Here is a 16,932-nt window from a genome sequence, read left to right on the forward strand (position 1 = left end):
TGTAGATTAAAGTCATCCATAATAACTGCTGTACATTTATTGCATGCATCCCTAATTTCTCGCTTGATGCTATCCCCAACCTTGCTACTACTGTTTGGTGGTCTGTACACAACTCCCACTAGCGTTTTCTGCCCCTTGATATTTCATATCTCCACCCATACCAATTCCACATCATCCAAGCTAATGTCCTTTCTTACTATTGCATTAATTTCCTCTTTGACCTCAATCCTCTTGGAATGAGTGATCACAGTATGGTTGAATTTGTAATACAGATTGAGGGTGAGGAAGTAGTGTCTCAAACAAGCATACTATGCTTAAACAAAGAGGACTACAGTGGGATGAGGGCAGAGTTAGCTAAAGTAGACTGGGAACATAGACTAAACGGTGGCACAATTGAGGAACAGTGGAGGACTTTTAAGGAGCTCTTTCATAGTGCGCAACAAATATATATTCCAGTGAAAAAGAAGGGCGGTAAGAGAAGGGATAACCAGCCGTGGATAACCAAGGAAATAAAGGAGAGTATCAAATTAAAAACCAATGCGTATAAGGTGGCCAAGGTTAGTGGGAAACTAGAAGATTGGGAAAATTTTAAACGACAGCAAAGTATGACTAAGAAAGCAATAAAGAAAGGAAAGATAGATTACGAAAGTAAACTTGCGCAAAACTTAAAAACAGATAGTAAAAGCTTTTACCGATTTTATATAAAACGGAAAAGAGTGACGAAAGTAAATGTTGGTCCTTTAGAAGATGAGAAGGGGGATTTAGTAATGGGAAATGTGGAAATGGCTGAGACCTTAAACAACTATTTTGCTTCGGTCTTCACAGTGGAAGACACAAAAATCATGGCAAAAATTGCTGGTCACGAGAATGTGGGCAGGGAGGACCTTGAGACAATCACTATCACTCGGGAGGTAGTGCTGGACAGGCTAATGGGACTCAAGGTAGACAAGTCCCCTGGTACTGATGAAATGCATCCCAGGATATTAAAAGAGATGGCAGAAGTTATAGCAGATGCATTGGTTATAATCTACCAAAATTCTCTGGACTCTGGGGAGGTACCAGTGGATTGGAAAGCAGCTAATGTAACGCCTCTGTTTAAAAAAGGGACAGACAAAAGGCAGTTAACTATAGGCCGGTTAGTTTAACATCTGTAGTGGGGAAAATGCTTGAAGCTATCATTAAGGAAGTAATAGCGGGACATCTAGATAGGAATAATGCAATCAAGCAGACGCAACATGGATTCATGAAGGGGAAATCATGTGTAACTAATTTACTGGAATTCTTTGAAGATATAACGAGCATGGTGGATAGATGTGTACTGATGGATGTGGTGTATTTAGATTTCCAAAAGGCATTCGATCAGGTGCCACACAAAAGGTTACTGCAGAAGATAGAGGTAGTCAGCGGAAATGTATTAGCATGGATAGAGAATTGGCTGGCTAACAGAAAGCAGAGAGTTGGGATAAATGGTTCCTTTTCAGGTTGGAAATCGGTGGTTAGTGGTGTGCCACAGGGATCAGTGCTGGGACCACAACTGTTTACAATATACATAGATGACCTGGAGGAGGGGAATAGAGTGTAGTGTAACAAAATTTGCAGATGACATAAAGATTAGTGGGGAAGCGAGTTGTGTAGAGGACACACAGGCTGCAAAGAGATTTAGATAGGTTAAGCGAATGGGCTAAGGTTTGGCAGATGGAATACAATGTCGGAAAATGTGAGGTCATCCACCTTGGGGGGAAAAAAAAACAGTAAAAGGGAATATTATTTGAATGGGGAGAAATTACAACATGCTGCGGTGCAGAGGGACCTGGGGGTCCTTGTGCATGAATCCCAAAAAGTTAGTTTGCAGGTACAGCAGGTAATCAGGAAGGTGAATGGAATGTTGGCCTTCATTGCAAGATGGATGGAGTACAAAAGCAGGGAGGTCCTGCTGCAATTGTACATGGTATTGGTGAGGCCGCACCTGGAGTACTGCGTGCAGTTTTGGTCACCTTACTTAAGGAAGGATATACTGGCTTTGGAGGGGGTACAGAGGCGATTCACTAGGCTGATTCCGGAGATGAGGGGGTTACCTTATGATGATAGATTGAGTAGACTGGGTCTTTACTCGTTGGAGTTCAGAAGGATGAGGGGTGATCTTATAGAAACATTTAAAATAATGAAAGGGATAGATAAGATAGAGGCAGAGAGGTTGTTTCTACTGGTCGGGGAGACGAGAACTAGGGGGCACAGCCTCAAAATACGGAGGAGCCAATTTAAAACCGAGTTGAGAAGGAATTTCTTCTCCCAGAGGGTTGTGAATCTGTGGAATTCTCTGACGCTACAACCCCCCTCCAGCCCTGCTTGAAGACATTCGGTGGTGGCATGCAAGTAAAAAAATAAAAATAAGAAAACTGCAGAAATCCAAGAAACTTCAATGTACTCCATTGAAAGGTATAAAAAGTTGAACTTTGTTATGGATAGTTCAAGTGTTAGAGTCTCCCTCCAAAAGCTTTGATGAAAAACAATGGCGTCTTTCAGCACCGATTTTTTTTTTTTTCAATATGCGCTACTTTCTGTTAACTCACCAGAAGGTTTTTCGGGAGCGGCCAGATACGCCGACCTAGGATTAAAATTTTTGGGAAAACTGCGAAAAATGCTGCAAACCGGCGCAAACACAACGTCAAAAAAAAACCTAACCTCGAAAAATCGTAACTAAAGCAGTTACGCCGGCGCAGATTCCAGGAGGAAATTTTGAATTAAATAATTACGGCAGATAAAACAGCGCACGAGAAACAAATGGCGCAAATGTCCCAGGATAATCGAGCCCAATATTAGGGGAGTTGAAACCCCCTACTATTACTGCCCTATTGTTTTTGCAGAAGTCGAGGAAGGGAAGATGGACCATGTGAAAGAGTGGAAATTGGGAGCAAAGTAAATGAAATTTTCTAGTTCAAGATGAGAGCAGGAAACAGCCATCAATGTACTGGAAAAAGAGGTGAGGGAGGGGACTCAAGTAGGATTGGAACAAAGAATGTTCCACATATCCCACGAAAAGGCAGGCATAGCTAGGGCCCATGCAGATTCCCATAGCAACACATTTTAATTTGGAGGAAGTGAGTGGAGTCAAAGGAGAAGTTGTTCAATGTGAGAACAAGTTCAGCCAGGCGAAGGAGGGTGGTGGTGCATGGGCCTCCGTTCAAGGAAGAAGCGGAGCGCCCTCAGGCCGTCCTGGTAGAGGATGGAAGTGTCGAGGGATTGGACATCCGTGGTGAAAAGGAGACGGTTGGGACCAGGAAACTGCAAACGTAAAGTGGTGGAGGGCATCAGAAGAGTTGCGAATGTAGGTGGGAAGAGAATGGAGGAGAAAAAATAATCGAGATAGGAAGAAATCAGTTCCGTGGGGCAAGAACAGGCTGAAATGACAGGACTGCCCTGGTAGACCTGTTTGTGGATCTTGGGAAGGAGGTAGAAGCGGGCTGTGTGGGGTTGGGGAACTAGGAGGTTGGCAACCGTGGAGGGAAGATCTCCAGAGGAGATGAGGTCAGTGATGGTCTGGGAAATTATGACTTGATGTTCAGTGGTGGGGTCGTGGTCCAGGAGGAGGTGTCAGAGTTGGCGTTTAGCTTCCGCAAGGTAGAGGTTGGTTCACCAAATAACAACAGCACCATCCTTATCAGCAGGTTTAATAATGTTGGGGTTGGATCTAGCGTAATGCTGCAAGTTCAAAGGGAGATAGGTTGGAGTGAGTGAGGGGAGCAGAGAAATTGAGATGGCCGATGTCACGTCTGCAGTTCGCAATAAAACGATCTCGAGTGGGTGAGAGGCCAGAGGGAGGGGTCCAGGTAGAACGAGAAATCTCAAAATTGGAGAAAGGGTCTGCTGTGCCGGGGGGAAGGTTCCTGGACAAAGAAGTGGTTACAGACGCGAAGGCGATGGAAAAAGAACCCAGTGTCGTGCCGAGCTCAATTCCTTGAGGTGGGACGTAAGGGGATGAAGCTCGGGCTTTTGCTGAGGACTGATTGTTTGGGGTCAGAGAGGGAAAGGTCAAAATGTACAGTCCTTCGGTTATACCATTTCTTGAGTACTGTACCCTGAGATCAGTTTTTTTTTATTCGTTCATGGAATGTGGGCATTGCTGGCAATGCCAGCATTTATCAGCCAGTGGCTCAGTGGATAGCACCCTTGCCTCTGAGTTAGAAGATTCTGGGTTCAAGTTCCACTCGAGAGACTTGAGCACAAAAATCTAGGCTGACGCTCTAGTGCAGTACTGAGGGAGTGCTGCACTGTCTTTCAGAATAGATGTAAAACCAAAGCCCCGTCTGCTCTCAGCTCGACGTAAAAGATCCCATGGCACTATTTTGAAGAGCAGGTGCGTTATCCGTGGTGTCCTGACCAATATTTATCCCTCAATCAACATATGTAACCTATGTAATAACATCCCCCGACTCCACCCCTGCCTCAGCTCATCTGCTGCTGAAACCCTCATCCATGCCTTTGTTACTTCTAGACTTCAGTATTCCAATGCACTCCTGCACGGCCTCCCACGTTCTACTCTCCGTAAATTTAAGGTCATCCAAAGCTCTGCTGCTCATGTCCTAACTCGCACCAAGTCCTGTTCGCCATCACCCCTGTGCTCGCTGACTGACATTGGCTCCTGCTTAAGCAGCACCTCCATTTTAGAATTCTCATCTCTATTTTCAAAAGCCTCCATGATCTCGCCCTTCCCTATCTCTGTAATCTCCTCCAGTTACAACCCTCGGATATCTGGGCTCCTCCAGTTCTAGCCTCTTGAGCATCCCCGATTTCCTTCGCTCCACCATTGGTGGCCATGCCTTTCACTGCCAAGGCCCTAAACACGGGAATGCCCTCCCTAAACTTCTCTGCTACTCTACCTCGCTAGGTTCCTTAAAATCTACCTCCTTGACCAAGTTTTGATCATCTTCGCTAATAGTTCCTTATGTGGCTCAGTATCAAATTTTGTTTGTTAACGCTCCTGTGAAGTGCCTTGGGATATTTTACTATGTTAAAGGTGCTATATAAATACAAGTTGTTGTTGCTGTCGTCATTGGCCCAAAAAAGATATTCAAGCTCTAAAGTTAGCTCAAATAAGAGCTTCAAAGGGTTGAATTATGAGAAAAGGCTAATGAAATATGGTCTTTTCAATATTGAAAGGAGGAAATGGAGGAATTTATAAGCATTATTTGATAGTTACAACAGATTTCTGGTTTTCACTATATATTTTCTCACATTCAGTGTCACCAGTCTCTCCTGTAAGTGGATCCTACATCTCCTATAATGTCGTACAACTTGTAGAAATTGACTTTAACCTCTTATCTTAAATTTGTGACTGTTTCAGGTGATCAAAATGAAAATTCAAGAGAAGAATCGAATAAGTGGACAAAATCTCAAATTTTTACGTTAATATCCGCAGCATTGCTGAATCTTAGTTCTATGATTTGTTATTCAATTTTGGCACCTTTCTTTCCAAAAGAGGTAATATACATCTCTCGCTTGCGTTTAGTTAATAGTTCTTTTAAAGACATCCTTGAAAACTCTATTCGTGGGGATCTTTTGTAAGTCCTGACATTTGACTTGGTTAGGTAACTGATGTCTAATTGTACTCTTCAGTGAATCTGCCTAGCTACCTTTACTATTAAATGATATTGCACTCATAGAATGTGTTTGATAAGCAAACTGTTGTTCAAGATTTGATATAAATCATTCGGTTGCATTTTCCACCTGCAACCGTGACAATGCTCTTTATCAAATAGCTCTCACTGATATAACTTTGTTTTGAGAATATGTTACATTAATGGGTACTCTTAAGTGGCTTGCCCACTTCCAGGGCACTGTTCTTAACTGGTCCATTTATGTGTAACAATAGCCCAATGTGGTTACCTAATAGTCTTTTATTTTCAACAACTTACATTTATTAGTGCTTTTTAATGTAAGAAAATGTCCCAAAGCAATTCTCTGATGCATAGTAAAAGGAGAATGCGCTGAGCCACAGATATTAGGAGGGGTAATCAAAAGCTTGGTCAAAGAAGTGGATTTTAAGAAGGGTCTTAATAGAGGAGAGGGAGGTGAAGCAACTTAGAGACAATTCCAGATTGTGCCGAGTTAGGTCAGCGAGGCCAGGGCTGTTGAGCAAGCGGGACTCAGTGCAGAGTTAGACGCTGAAGTTTAAGAAGGATTGAGGAGGTATGGGCTGAAGTTTAAGGAGGATTGAGGATCGGAGGCTGACCAGGACAGCATTCCAGTAGTTGAGTCTGGAGGTGACCAGCATGGATGAGGGTTTTAGTGGCGGGTGAGCTGAGGTAGGGGCAAGATAGGCATTATTAGAGGTTGAAGTAGACCGTTTTGTGGAGAGTTATTTTGGGCCCAAGTTTCCACATGATTCGCGCCTGATTTTTAGGAGCAACTGGTGGAGAACGGACTATTTTAGAAATCGCAATTCTCCACATTTTTTTTTTCTGCAGTTCTAGTCAGGTAGAACAGTTCTAGTTTAGAACAGAATTTTTTCTTCAAAAGGGGGTGTGTCCGGCCACTGACGCCTGATTTGAAAGTTTCCACAGTGAAAATGTACTCCAAACTAAAGTAGAATGGAGCCAGTGAAGATTTTTGTAGAACTGAAAAAACCTGTTCTACACATTAAAAAATCAGGCACAGGTTACAAATTAGGCGTCCAGAACGAGGTGGGGGGGGGGGAAGGGAACTCATTAAATTCGACAATAAATCCTTATTTATACTTCTACAAATATTATACAAATAAATCCAACCTGAATAAACATTTATAAGCCAAGAAAAGATTAAATAAACCATCTTCCTACCTGTGTGAAAGTGCTTCAGCCAGGGAGAATTCTGCAGCCGCTCGTGCCGCTGAGCGGGAGAGCGCGAGAGAGGCGGGTCGGGGAACAGGAGCGCGGGTCGGGTTGGGTCAGTCGGGGGGGGGGGTGTGGGGGGAGCGGGTGTCGGGTCGGGTCTGGTCGGCGGAGGGGGGGGGGGGGCGGGTGTCTGGTCGGTGGGGGTAGCGGGGATCGGGTCTGGTCGGTGGGGGGGCGCAGGTGTCAGGTCGGGTCTGGTCGGCGGGGGAGCAGCGAGTGTTGGGTCTGGTCGGGGGGGGGGAGCCTCATTCACGCAGCCCCAGTGAAGCCATTCAGCCAGGGCTAGGGGCTGCGTGCTTCGGGCCGCTCCCACACAGTTCGGCGCCTGGAGCTACTGCACTTGCGTGCCGACTGTAGCGCGCATGTTTTCAGCGCCGGGACCTGGCTCCGCCCCCCCCCCACAGCTCGTGCTGGCTGCGCCGAGGGCCAGAGGACCTGTAAGTAGGTGGAGAATACTGAGGATTTTTTTAGGCGCCGTTTTAGACGCGAAAAACGGGCGCCCAGCTCAGAGGGGCGCCCGTTTTGTTTCTTGTGGAAACTTGGGCCCATAGGGTTGGAAGCTCAGCTTGGGAATGAATAGAATACAGAGATCATGAACAGTCTGATTAGGGTTAAACAGTGACTGGGGAGTCAGTAGTAAGGGCTCAGAGTTTAGGCTGTGCAAAAGATGATTTACCCAATGTTTAGCTGGTGGAAATTGTGACTCATTCATTGGATGTCAGAACAGAAGTCTGACAGCACAAAGGCATTGAATTGATTGAGAGGTGGTGTGGCTAGCTTGGTCTCAGTGTATGTGTGAAAACCCCCACCCCTGCACCAAATCTGGTGGGGGGGAAGGCGGTATCCAAGGATGGATACCGTGTACTTTTAGCTGTAAGCAGCTTATTAATAAACATGTGCAATACATTTATTCTATGTTCTCTTTGCAGGCAGAAAATAAAGGAGCCAATGCCAGTATTGTTGGAATGATTTTTGGTTGCTTTGCTTTATTTAATCTCCTATTTTCACTGCTAATGGGAAAGTATGTAAGTATAATATTTGTATATCTTTGTTCTGTTGAATTGATGGGCACTGGGACCTTAAGGTCTTTAGCTAGTAACACTACCCACTCAAATATCTATTGTAAATTTTTTGTGTTCTCTTTATAATATTGTTATGAATGTTAGAACAAATATATTCCTTTTTAGAAGATTTTTTTTTACTGAAACAGCAGTATGCCATTGTGCATTGACCTGCAAAACCTGACATGCCGAATAACTATTTTTAAACATTGGGTGCAGATTGTTATATATGTGGATTTGTATTTACTCTATACAGCCACCAGAGGGCTCATCCCCTGGAGTCCCAAGAGATGCCATAATCCCTTGGGAGCACAGGTATTTAAGGAGGCTTCACACGTTGGAGAGGCACTCTGGAGACCTGCAATAAAAGACTACGGTCACACTTTACATTGCCCTTCGTGTTCAGTCTGACTCTTTCTCCATACACAACAACTGGTGACGAGATACAGATAGCGAACCCAAAGATGCAGAGAACAGTGGGCATCCTGGGGAAATTCTCAGAGGAACATGATTGCAAAACTTTTGTGGAGCGACTCGACCAATACTTCGTGGCCAACGAGCTAAATGGGAAAGAGAGCGCTGCCAAACGAAGGGCGATCCTCCTCACGGTCTGTGGGGCACCAACGTATGGCCTCATGAAGAATATGCTCACTCCAGCGAAACCCACGGAGAAATCGTACGACGATTTGTGCAGACTGGTCCGAGAGCACTTGAACCCGAAGGAAAGCGTTCTGATGGCAATGTATCGTTTCTACACCCACAAAAGGTCTGAAGGCCAGGAAGTGGCAAGTTATGTCGTGGAGCTAAGACGCCTTGCAGATCATAGTGAATTTGAAGGACATTTGGAGCACATGCTCAGAAACTTTTTCGTATTTGGCATTGGCCATGGAACCATATTTCGCAAACTTTTGACTGTAGAGACCCCAACCTTGAGTAAGGCCATAGTGATAGCCCAGGTGTTCATTTCCACCAGTGACAATACGAAGCCAATTTCTCAGCACACAAGTGCTGCTACAAGTACTGTAAACAAAGTGATGATGTTTTCGAATCGTAACATACAGGGCAGGTCACACATACCTGCAGCTGCACGTCCGCAGATGACTGAGTCCACCATCAACACCTTGTTGGCGCTGCGGAGGTGATCATCGTTTCCATTCATGCTGATTCAAAGAGTACATTTGCAAGGGCTGTGGAACAATGCGACACCTCGAATGAGTGTGCGGGCGAGCTGCAAAGCCTGTTAAACCTGCAAACTACCATATTGCAGAGGAGGACAGATCTACGGAGGATCACGACCAGAGCCTCAGCTAGAGGAGGCAGAGGTACATGGGGTGCACACATTCACCACGAATTGTCCCCTGATAATGCTGAATGTTGAACTAAATGGACTCCTGGTGTCAATGGAGCTGGAGATGGGTGCGAGCCAGTCCATCATGGGCAAAAAGACTTTTGAATGGTTGTGGTGCAACAAGGCCTCAAGGCCAGTCTTAACTCCAGTACGCACAAAACTAAGAACTTACGCTAAAGAACTGATTCCTGTAATCAGCAGTGCTACCGTAAAGGTCTGATGGAGCAGTGCACAAGCTACCACTCTGGGTGGTACCGGGCGATGGTCCCACGCTGTTCGGCAGGAGCAGGGTGGGAAAGATACGCTGGAACTGGGACGACGTCCGAACGCTATCGCCCGCTGACAACACTTCGTGTGCCCAGGTCTTAAACAAATTTCCTTCGCTGTTCAAACCAGGCATTGGGAAATTCCAAGGAGCAAAAGTGCAGATCCACCTAATTCTGGGGGCACGAACCATCCATCACCAGGCGAGAGCAGTGTCGTACATGATGAGAGAAAAGGAAGAGATCAAGCTAGACCGGCTGCAAAGAGAGAGCATCATTTCACCGATCGAGTTCAGCGAATGGGCCAGTCCTGTTGTCCCAGTCCTCAAGGGAGATGGCACCATCAGAATCCGTGGCGATTACAAAGTAACTATCAATCATTTCTTCCTGCAGGACCAATACCCACTACCAATGGCCGACGACCTCTTTGCAACGCTGGCGGGAGGAAAGACATTCACGAAGCTGGATCTGACTTCAGCCTACATGACGCAGGAACGGGAGGAATCATCGAAGGCCCTCACCTGCATCAACACACCAAGGTCTTTTTGTTTATAACAGATGCCCGTTTGGAATCCGATCAGCGGCGGCGATATTCCAGAGAAACATGGAAAGTTTACTAAAGTTGGTCCCGCACACCGTGGTCTTCCAGGACGACATCTTGGTCATGGGTCGGAACACAGTCGAGCACCTGCAGAACCTGGAGGAGGTTCTTAGTCGACTCAACTGCGTGGGGCTCAGGTTAAAACGCTCGAAGTGCATTTTCCTGGTGCCTGAAGTGGAGTTCTTGGGAAGGAGGATTGCGGTGGACGGCATCAGGCCCACCAACGCAAAGACGGAGGCAATCGAGAACGCACCGAGGCCACAGAACGTGACAGAGTTGCGGTCGTTTCTGTGACTCTTGAACTACTTTGGTAACTTCTTACCTGGTCTCAGCACACTGCTAGAACCACTACATGTCTTACTACGAAAATGGGGCGAATGGGTTTGGGGCAAAAGCTAAGAAAATGCCTTTGTAAAAGTGAGAAAATTGTTATGCTCAAAAATTGCTTGTGTTGTATGATCCATGTAAGCATTTAGTACTAGCATGTGATGCATCGTCATATGGCGTCTGTTGTGTTTTGAAACAAGCTACTGATTTTGGGAATCTGCAACCGGTTGTGTTGTGTATCTGTAAAGCATGCACTCCCATGTTCCGCCACCAGAGAGCGCATCCCCTGAAGTCCCAAGGGATCCCAGCATCCCTTGGGAGCACTGTATATAAGCCGGCCCCTAAGGCCTCTCTGGAGTGTCTTAATAAAGACTGAGGTCACTGTTACTTTAACCTCCCTGTGTACAGTCTCATCTGTGTTAGGAATACAACAACTGGTGACGAGTACACTAATCCAACACAAAGATGCAGCAAACTGTGGGCATCCTGGAGAAGTTCTCGGAGGGTGAGGACTGGGAAGCCTATGTCGAACGGTTAGACCAGTACTTTGTAGCCAACGAGCTGGATGGAGAAGGAAGCGCTGCACAAAGCAGAGCGGTCCTCCTCACGGTCTGCGGGGCACCGACCTACAGCCTAATGAAGAATCTTCTGGCTCCGGTAAAACCCACAGATAAGTCGTATGAGGAGCTGTGTACACTGGTTCCGGAGCATCTTAACCCGAGGGAGAGCATGCTGATGGCGAGGTATCGGTTCTACACGTGCCAGTGATCTGAAGGTCAGGAAGTGGCGAGCTATGTTGCCGAGCTAAGGCGACTTGCAGGACAATGTGAGTTTGATGGCTACCTGGAGCAAATGCTCAGACTTTTTTGTACTGGACATTGGCCATGAGACCATCCTACGAAAACATTTGACTGTAGAGACACCGACCCTCAGTAAGGCCATTGCGATAGCACAGGCGTTTATGTCCACCAGTGCTAATACCAAACAAATCTCTCAGCACACAAGTGCTAGCAATGTTAATAAATTAACTGGAACTGTGTGTGCGAGCAGAAATGTACAGGGTAGAAGCCACGAGTCTGCAACTACCAGCAGGCCTCAGGTGACCCAGATGACTGAGTCTGCAACAAAGGATGACTGCAAGGCAATTCACACCTTGTTGGCGTTGTGGAGGCTTCCATTCAGCCTATTCATGCCATTTCAAAGGGTATGTTTGCAAGAGCTGTGGAACAATGGAGCACCTCCAATGAGCTTGCAGACGAGCTGCAAGCTCTGCAAAACCTGCTAAACATCACGTGGCAAAGGAAGATCTGTCCATGGTGGATCAAAGCAATTTCGAGCCTCGGAGAGAGGAGGCAGATGCTGAAGTACACTGGGTGCGCACATTTTTGATGAAATGTCCACCTATAATGCTAAATGTAAAATTGAATGGCTCACCCGTAGCCATGGAACTGGACACTGGCGCTAGTTAATCCATCATGAGGAGTAAAAAGATATTTGAGACTGTGGTGCAACAAGGCACTCAGACCAGCCCCGGGCATCTAGGGATGATGAATTCTGTTTCGTGGTCAACTGTGATGTCAGTTGCCACGTGTGTGTGTGTGTGTGTGTGTGTGTGTGTGTTGGAAGGTCAAAGTTGGCGGTGTCCTTTTCAGGTTGTATGTAGCTGTTGGTGAACCACAGTTTAACTTGGTCCAAGTGTTTTCTGTGCATTTGTCCATTGGTCAGTTTGATCTGAAATACCCTACTCTTTGGCTGTGACTGTGCCAACGAGCCATTTGGGACCATGTCCATAATTGAGCACAAACACAGGATCATCGCCCCAGTGGAATTCAGCGAGTGGGCCAGCCCGATTGTTCCAGTACTCAAAAGTGATGGTACGGTCAGGATTTGCGGCGATTATAAAGTAACTATTAATCGTTTCTTGCTACAATACCAATACCTGCTACCTAAGGCAGTCAACCTATTTGCGATGCTGGCAGGGAGGCAAGACGTTCACCAAGCTCGACCTGACTTCGGCCTACATGACGCAGGAGCTGGAGGAGTCTGCGAAGGGACTGTTCATCTACAACAGATGCCTGTTTGGAATTCAGTCGGCTGCAGCGATCCTCCAGAGAAACATGGAGAGCCTACTTAAGTCGGTACCACGCACGGTGGTTTTTCAGGACGACATATTGGTCACGGGTCGGGACAGCGTCGAGCACCTACAAAACCTGGAGGAGGTCCTCCAGTGACTGGATCACGTAGGGCTGCGGCTGAAGAGGTCGAAATGCTTCCTCATGGCAACAGAAGTGGAGTTTTTGGGGAGAAAGATCGCGGCGGACCGAGGCTATCAGGAATGCGCCTAGGCCACAGAACATCACGCAGCTGCAGTTGGTAACTTCCTACCAGGGTTAAGCACCCTCTTTAGAGTCCCTACATGTGTTATTGCGTAAAGGTGAGAACTGGGTATGGGGGAAAAAAACCAAGTAATTGCTTTTGAGAAAGCCAGAAACATTTTATGCTCCAACAAGCTGCTTGTATTGTATAACCCGTGTAAAAGACTTGTGCTAGTATGCGATGCGATGTCGTACGGAGTCGGGTGTGTATTACAACAAGCTAATGTTGCGGGGAAGTTGCAACCTGTCGCCTATGCCTCCAGGAGCTTGTCTAAGGCCAAGAGGGCCTACAGCATGATTGAGAAAGAGGCATTAGCGTGTGTGTTCGGGGTAAAGAAAATGCATATTTACCTGTTTGGCCTCAAATTTGAGCTGGAAACCGATCACAAGCCCCTTATATCCTTGTTCGCTGAAAACAAGGGGATAAATACTAATGCTTGGCACTTGTTCAGATGTTACCTGCCACTTATCAGCCCACTCGTGGATGTTGTCCGGGTCCTGCTGTAGGCTAGCATGGGCTGTTTCATTATTGGAGGAATTGTGAGTGGAGCTGAATACTGCAATTGTCAGTGAGCAATCCTTCTTGATCTTGTGACTGAGGAAAGGTCATCGATGAAGCAGCTGAAAATGGTTGATTTCCTTGAGGAAATCTGGCAGTGACTTCCTGAGGTTGTAATGCTGAACCTCCGACAAAAACAATCTTTCTTTTAAGTGAGCTATGACCCCAACCACTGGAGAGTTTTGTTCAGTTTTGCTGTGTCGCCTTGCCGCCATACCTGGTCGAATGCTGCCTTGATGTTGAGGGCAGCTGCTTTCATCTCTCTGGCAATTGGCTCGTGTGTCCATGTCTGAACTAAGGCTATAATCTGGTCTGGAGCAGAGTGGTTCTGAGAAAACCCGAACTGAGTGTCGGTGAGCAGGTTATTGGTGAGTGGATATTGCTTGATGGCACTATTGATGATTCTTTTCATTGCTTTACTTAAAGAAGTGAGGTGTAGTCATGATTGGAGATACAGTCCCCACGGCTTATAGTAGGTGTGTTTGTGCAAACATGATTAGTCCGCTATATGTGATGGCTGGTATAACACAGTAGCGTTAATAACATTAAAAATTAAACCAGGAAAGGCTGCTGATCTCATTGATGACCCAGTGATCCCAATGGCAGCTAGATGAGAGAGTTTGTTGGTTTAAAAAAAAATTAAATGCCTGCAGAGACAATATCCATGAAAACATTGACCTTCAATATACTCTGCTGAATTAGCAAATTTGCTGAAGTTTCTGGCTTAATTTCAGCTGATATGAATTTGGCTTCTTCACAGAACTCCGAAACTCCTTGAACCCAATCCCCTCAGTTATACTGCAATCCTTGGTCTCGAATCAGTGTGTGGCATGCAATAAACATTTAGCAGACCATCCTTGGACAGATGCACAGAACTCTACACCCCAGACCCAGAGTATATTTTTTTTCATGTTGGGAAAGCACAGACTAACTGTCCACTTTATTACAGCATTCCAAACACATTTTTAGTTTTTAGATAATCTATTGGTTCTTAAAACACAGATTTGGGCTACAGTTTTAATACACCAGAGCCTCCTGGCTATATCATCATCATAGGCAGTCCCTCGGAACTGAGGAAGACTTGCTTCCACTCCCGAAGTGAGTTCTTTGATGGCTGAACAGTCCGATACGAGAGCCACAGACCCTGTTACAGGTGGGACAGACATTTGTCGAGGGAAGGGGTGGGTGGGGCTTGTTTGCCGCGTGCTCCTTCCACTGCCTGCGCTTGACCTCTTCCCGCTCTTTATGTTGAGACTCGAAGAGCTCGACGTCCTCCCGGGTGCAGTTTCTCTACCTTGGGCGGTCTTCGGTTAGGATCTCCCAGGTGTCAGTGATGATGTCGCACTTTACCACGGAGGCTTTGAGGGTGTCCTTATAACGTTTCCGCTGCCCACCTTTGGTTCATTTACCATGAAGGAGCTCCGCATTAAGCATTTGCTTCGGGAGTCTCTTATCTGGCATGCGAACTGTGTGGCTTGCCCAGCGAAGCTGATCGAGTGTGGTCAGTGCTTCAATACTGGGGATGTTAGCCTGGTCGAGGACACTGATGTTGGTGCTCCTGTCCTCCCGTGGGATTTGCAGGATCTTGCGGAGATATCGTTGGTGATGTATCTCCAGCGACTTGAGGTGCCTTCTATACATCGTCCATGCCGTAGATCCATACACGAGGGCGGGTATTACTACAGCCTTGTAGACCACGAGCTTGGTGGTAGATTTGAGGGCCTGGTCTTCAAACACTCTTTTCCTTAGATGACCGAAGGCTGCACTGGCGCACTGGAGGCGATGTTGAATCTCTGCATCATTGCCTTTGTTGATAAGAGGCTCCCGAGATATGGCCGCGCCGTGAATCTTGATGATTGGAGGGCAGTGCTGTGCGGCGGGGACAGGCTGGTGGAGGACCTTTTGTCTTACGGATGTTAAGCGTAAGGCCCAGGCTTTCATATGCCTCAGTGAATATATTGACTATATCCTGGAGTTCAGCCTCAGAACGTGCGCAGACGCCGGCGTCCGCATACTGCAGCTCAATGACAGAGGTCGGGGTGATCTTGGACCTGGCCTGGAAGTGGCGTAGGTTAAACAGCTTTCTATTGGTTCTGTAGTTTAGTTCCACCCCAGCGGGGGGCTTGTTGATTGTGAAGTGGAGCATGGCGGCGAGGAAGATTGAGAAGAGGGTTTGACGATGACACAGCCCTGTTTGACCCCGGTCTGGACGTGGATTGGGTCTGTAATGGATCCATTGGTAAGGATCACGGCCTGCATGTCGTCATGAAGCAGGCGAAGGATGTTGACAAACTTTTGGGGGCATCCGAAACGGAGGAGGACACTCCATAGACCCTCACGGTTGACAGTGTCAAAGGCCTTTGTAAGATCGAAAAAGGCCATGTATAAGGGCTGGCGCTGCTTCCTGCATTTTTCCTGCAGCTGTCGCGCTGCAACGATCATGTCCGTTGTGACCCGTAGGAGACAAAATCCGCACTGTGATTCTGGGAGGAGCTCGTCGGCCATGGAGAAGATGATTGAGGAGAACTCTAGTGACAACTTTCCCAGTGGCTAATAACAGGGAGATTCCCCTGTAGTTGCCGCAGTCAGACTTGTCGCCTTTTTAAAAAATGGTCACAATCACTGCATCTGAGATCTCTCAAAATGCTCTCCTCCCTCCAAATGAGAGAGATGAGGTCATGTATTCGCGACAACAGTGCCTCTCCGCCACACTTCAGCGCCTCAGCAGGGATTCCATCTGCACCCGTAGCCGCCGCCTTCTTGAGCTGTTTTATGGCTTTGCCTACGGCGTGCAACGTTGGAGTTTCGCTGAGTGGGATGGAGTTGAGAATGCTCGAGTCAAAGGCAGAGTCTCGATTGAGGAGATCTTCAAAGTGCTCCTTCCATCGGGCACTGATAGCTGCCTATAATGTGCCTGGGGGCTACACTGGGATAGTTTTCGCAAGTTACTATCTACTTTTCTGTAATTATACAAACTAGTGAGTAAACACAGCTGTTTATGCACAAAATAAACTGAGCACTAAAGCAGCTAAGGCCCGGAATTTGCTGTTCATGGTGAAGTAAAGGTGTTCACTGCTGGCTCCGAAGAAAGCTGCCCACAGAGATCTCATGATCCCAGTAGCGAGAAGTTTGCCTTTTTCGACTCGCAAGAGATTTTAGTGCAATATAATGGGGAATCCCTAACACAAGCTGCCTAAGCAGCCAATCACAATGCAGAATTCTCAGACCGGGAAGCAGGAATTGAGTACCTGCTTTTATCCTGACTTTAAAAAAAAAAATGTTCGCGTATAACAAAATTTGGGGCTTTCGCATCTCTTGCCTTATCCCCATGAGGAGAAACCTAAAATAATCATGAACAAACTTTAAAGGTTCTTTTTTAAAAGTTTCTTACATTGTAATTTTTATTAAAATGGAGAAATTTGACATTCCACAAAATAAAAATTAGTTTTTCAGAGCCATAATGTTTGTTTACCAGTCAATACTCTGTTTAAAACCCCAGTTACACCGAATCCAATGGGTTTTTTGGTCA

General features: G+C 46.4%; 2 protein-coding genes across 5 annotated transcripts in view; one reads left to right on the forward strand and one right to left on the reverse strand.

Annotated features, from left to right (window-relative positions):
• The window catches only part of rps12 (ribosomal protein S12), a 383,736-nt gene that overhangs the window by 108,057 nt on the left and 258,747 nt on the right, over nucleotides 1–16,932 (reverse strand). The window lies entirely within an intron of this gene.
• Nucleotides 1–16,932, forward strand: part of slc18b1 (solute carrier family 18 member B1) — a 131,061-nt gene that overhangs the window by 29,023 nt on the left and 85,106 nt on the right. For 2 of the 4 annotated variants that reach the window (XM_070885541.1, XM_070885540.1), the window contains exons 2-4: nucleotides 2,865–2,980; nucleotides 5,342–5,478; nucleotides 7,799–7,894. In XM_070885541.1, coding sequence (XP_070741642.1) covers nucleotides 2,941–2,980; nucleotides 5,342–5,478; nucleotides 7,799–7,894 — 273 coding nt within the window. In that variant the 5' untranslated portion in view covers nucleotides 2,865–2,940. The remainder of the gene's footprint in view (nucleotides 1–2,864; nucleotides 2,981–5,341; nucleotides 5,479–7,798; nucleotides 7,895–16,932) is intronic. The other 2 variants (XM_070885544.1, XM_070885542.1) reach the window with 1 other exon arrangement.

Source organism: Pristiophorus japonicus, chromosome 7, assembly GCF_044704955.1.
Source record: "Pristiophorus japonicus isolate sPriJap1 chromosome 7, sPriJap1.hap1, whole genome shotgun sequence".
NCBI lineage: Eukaryota > Metazoa > Chordata > Chondrichthyes > Pristiophoridae > Pristiophorus > Pristiophorus japonicus.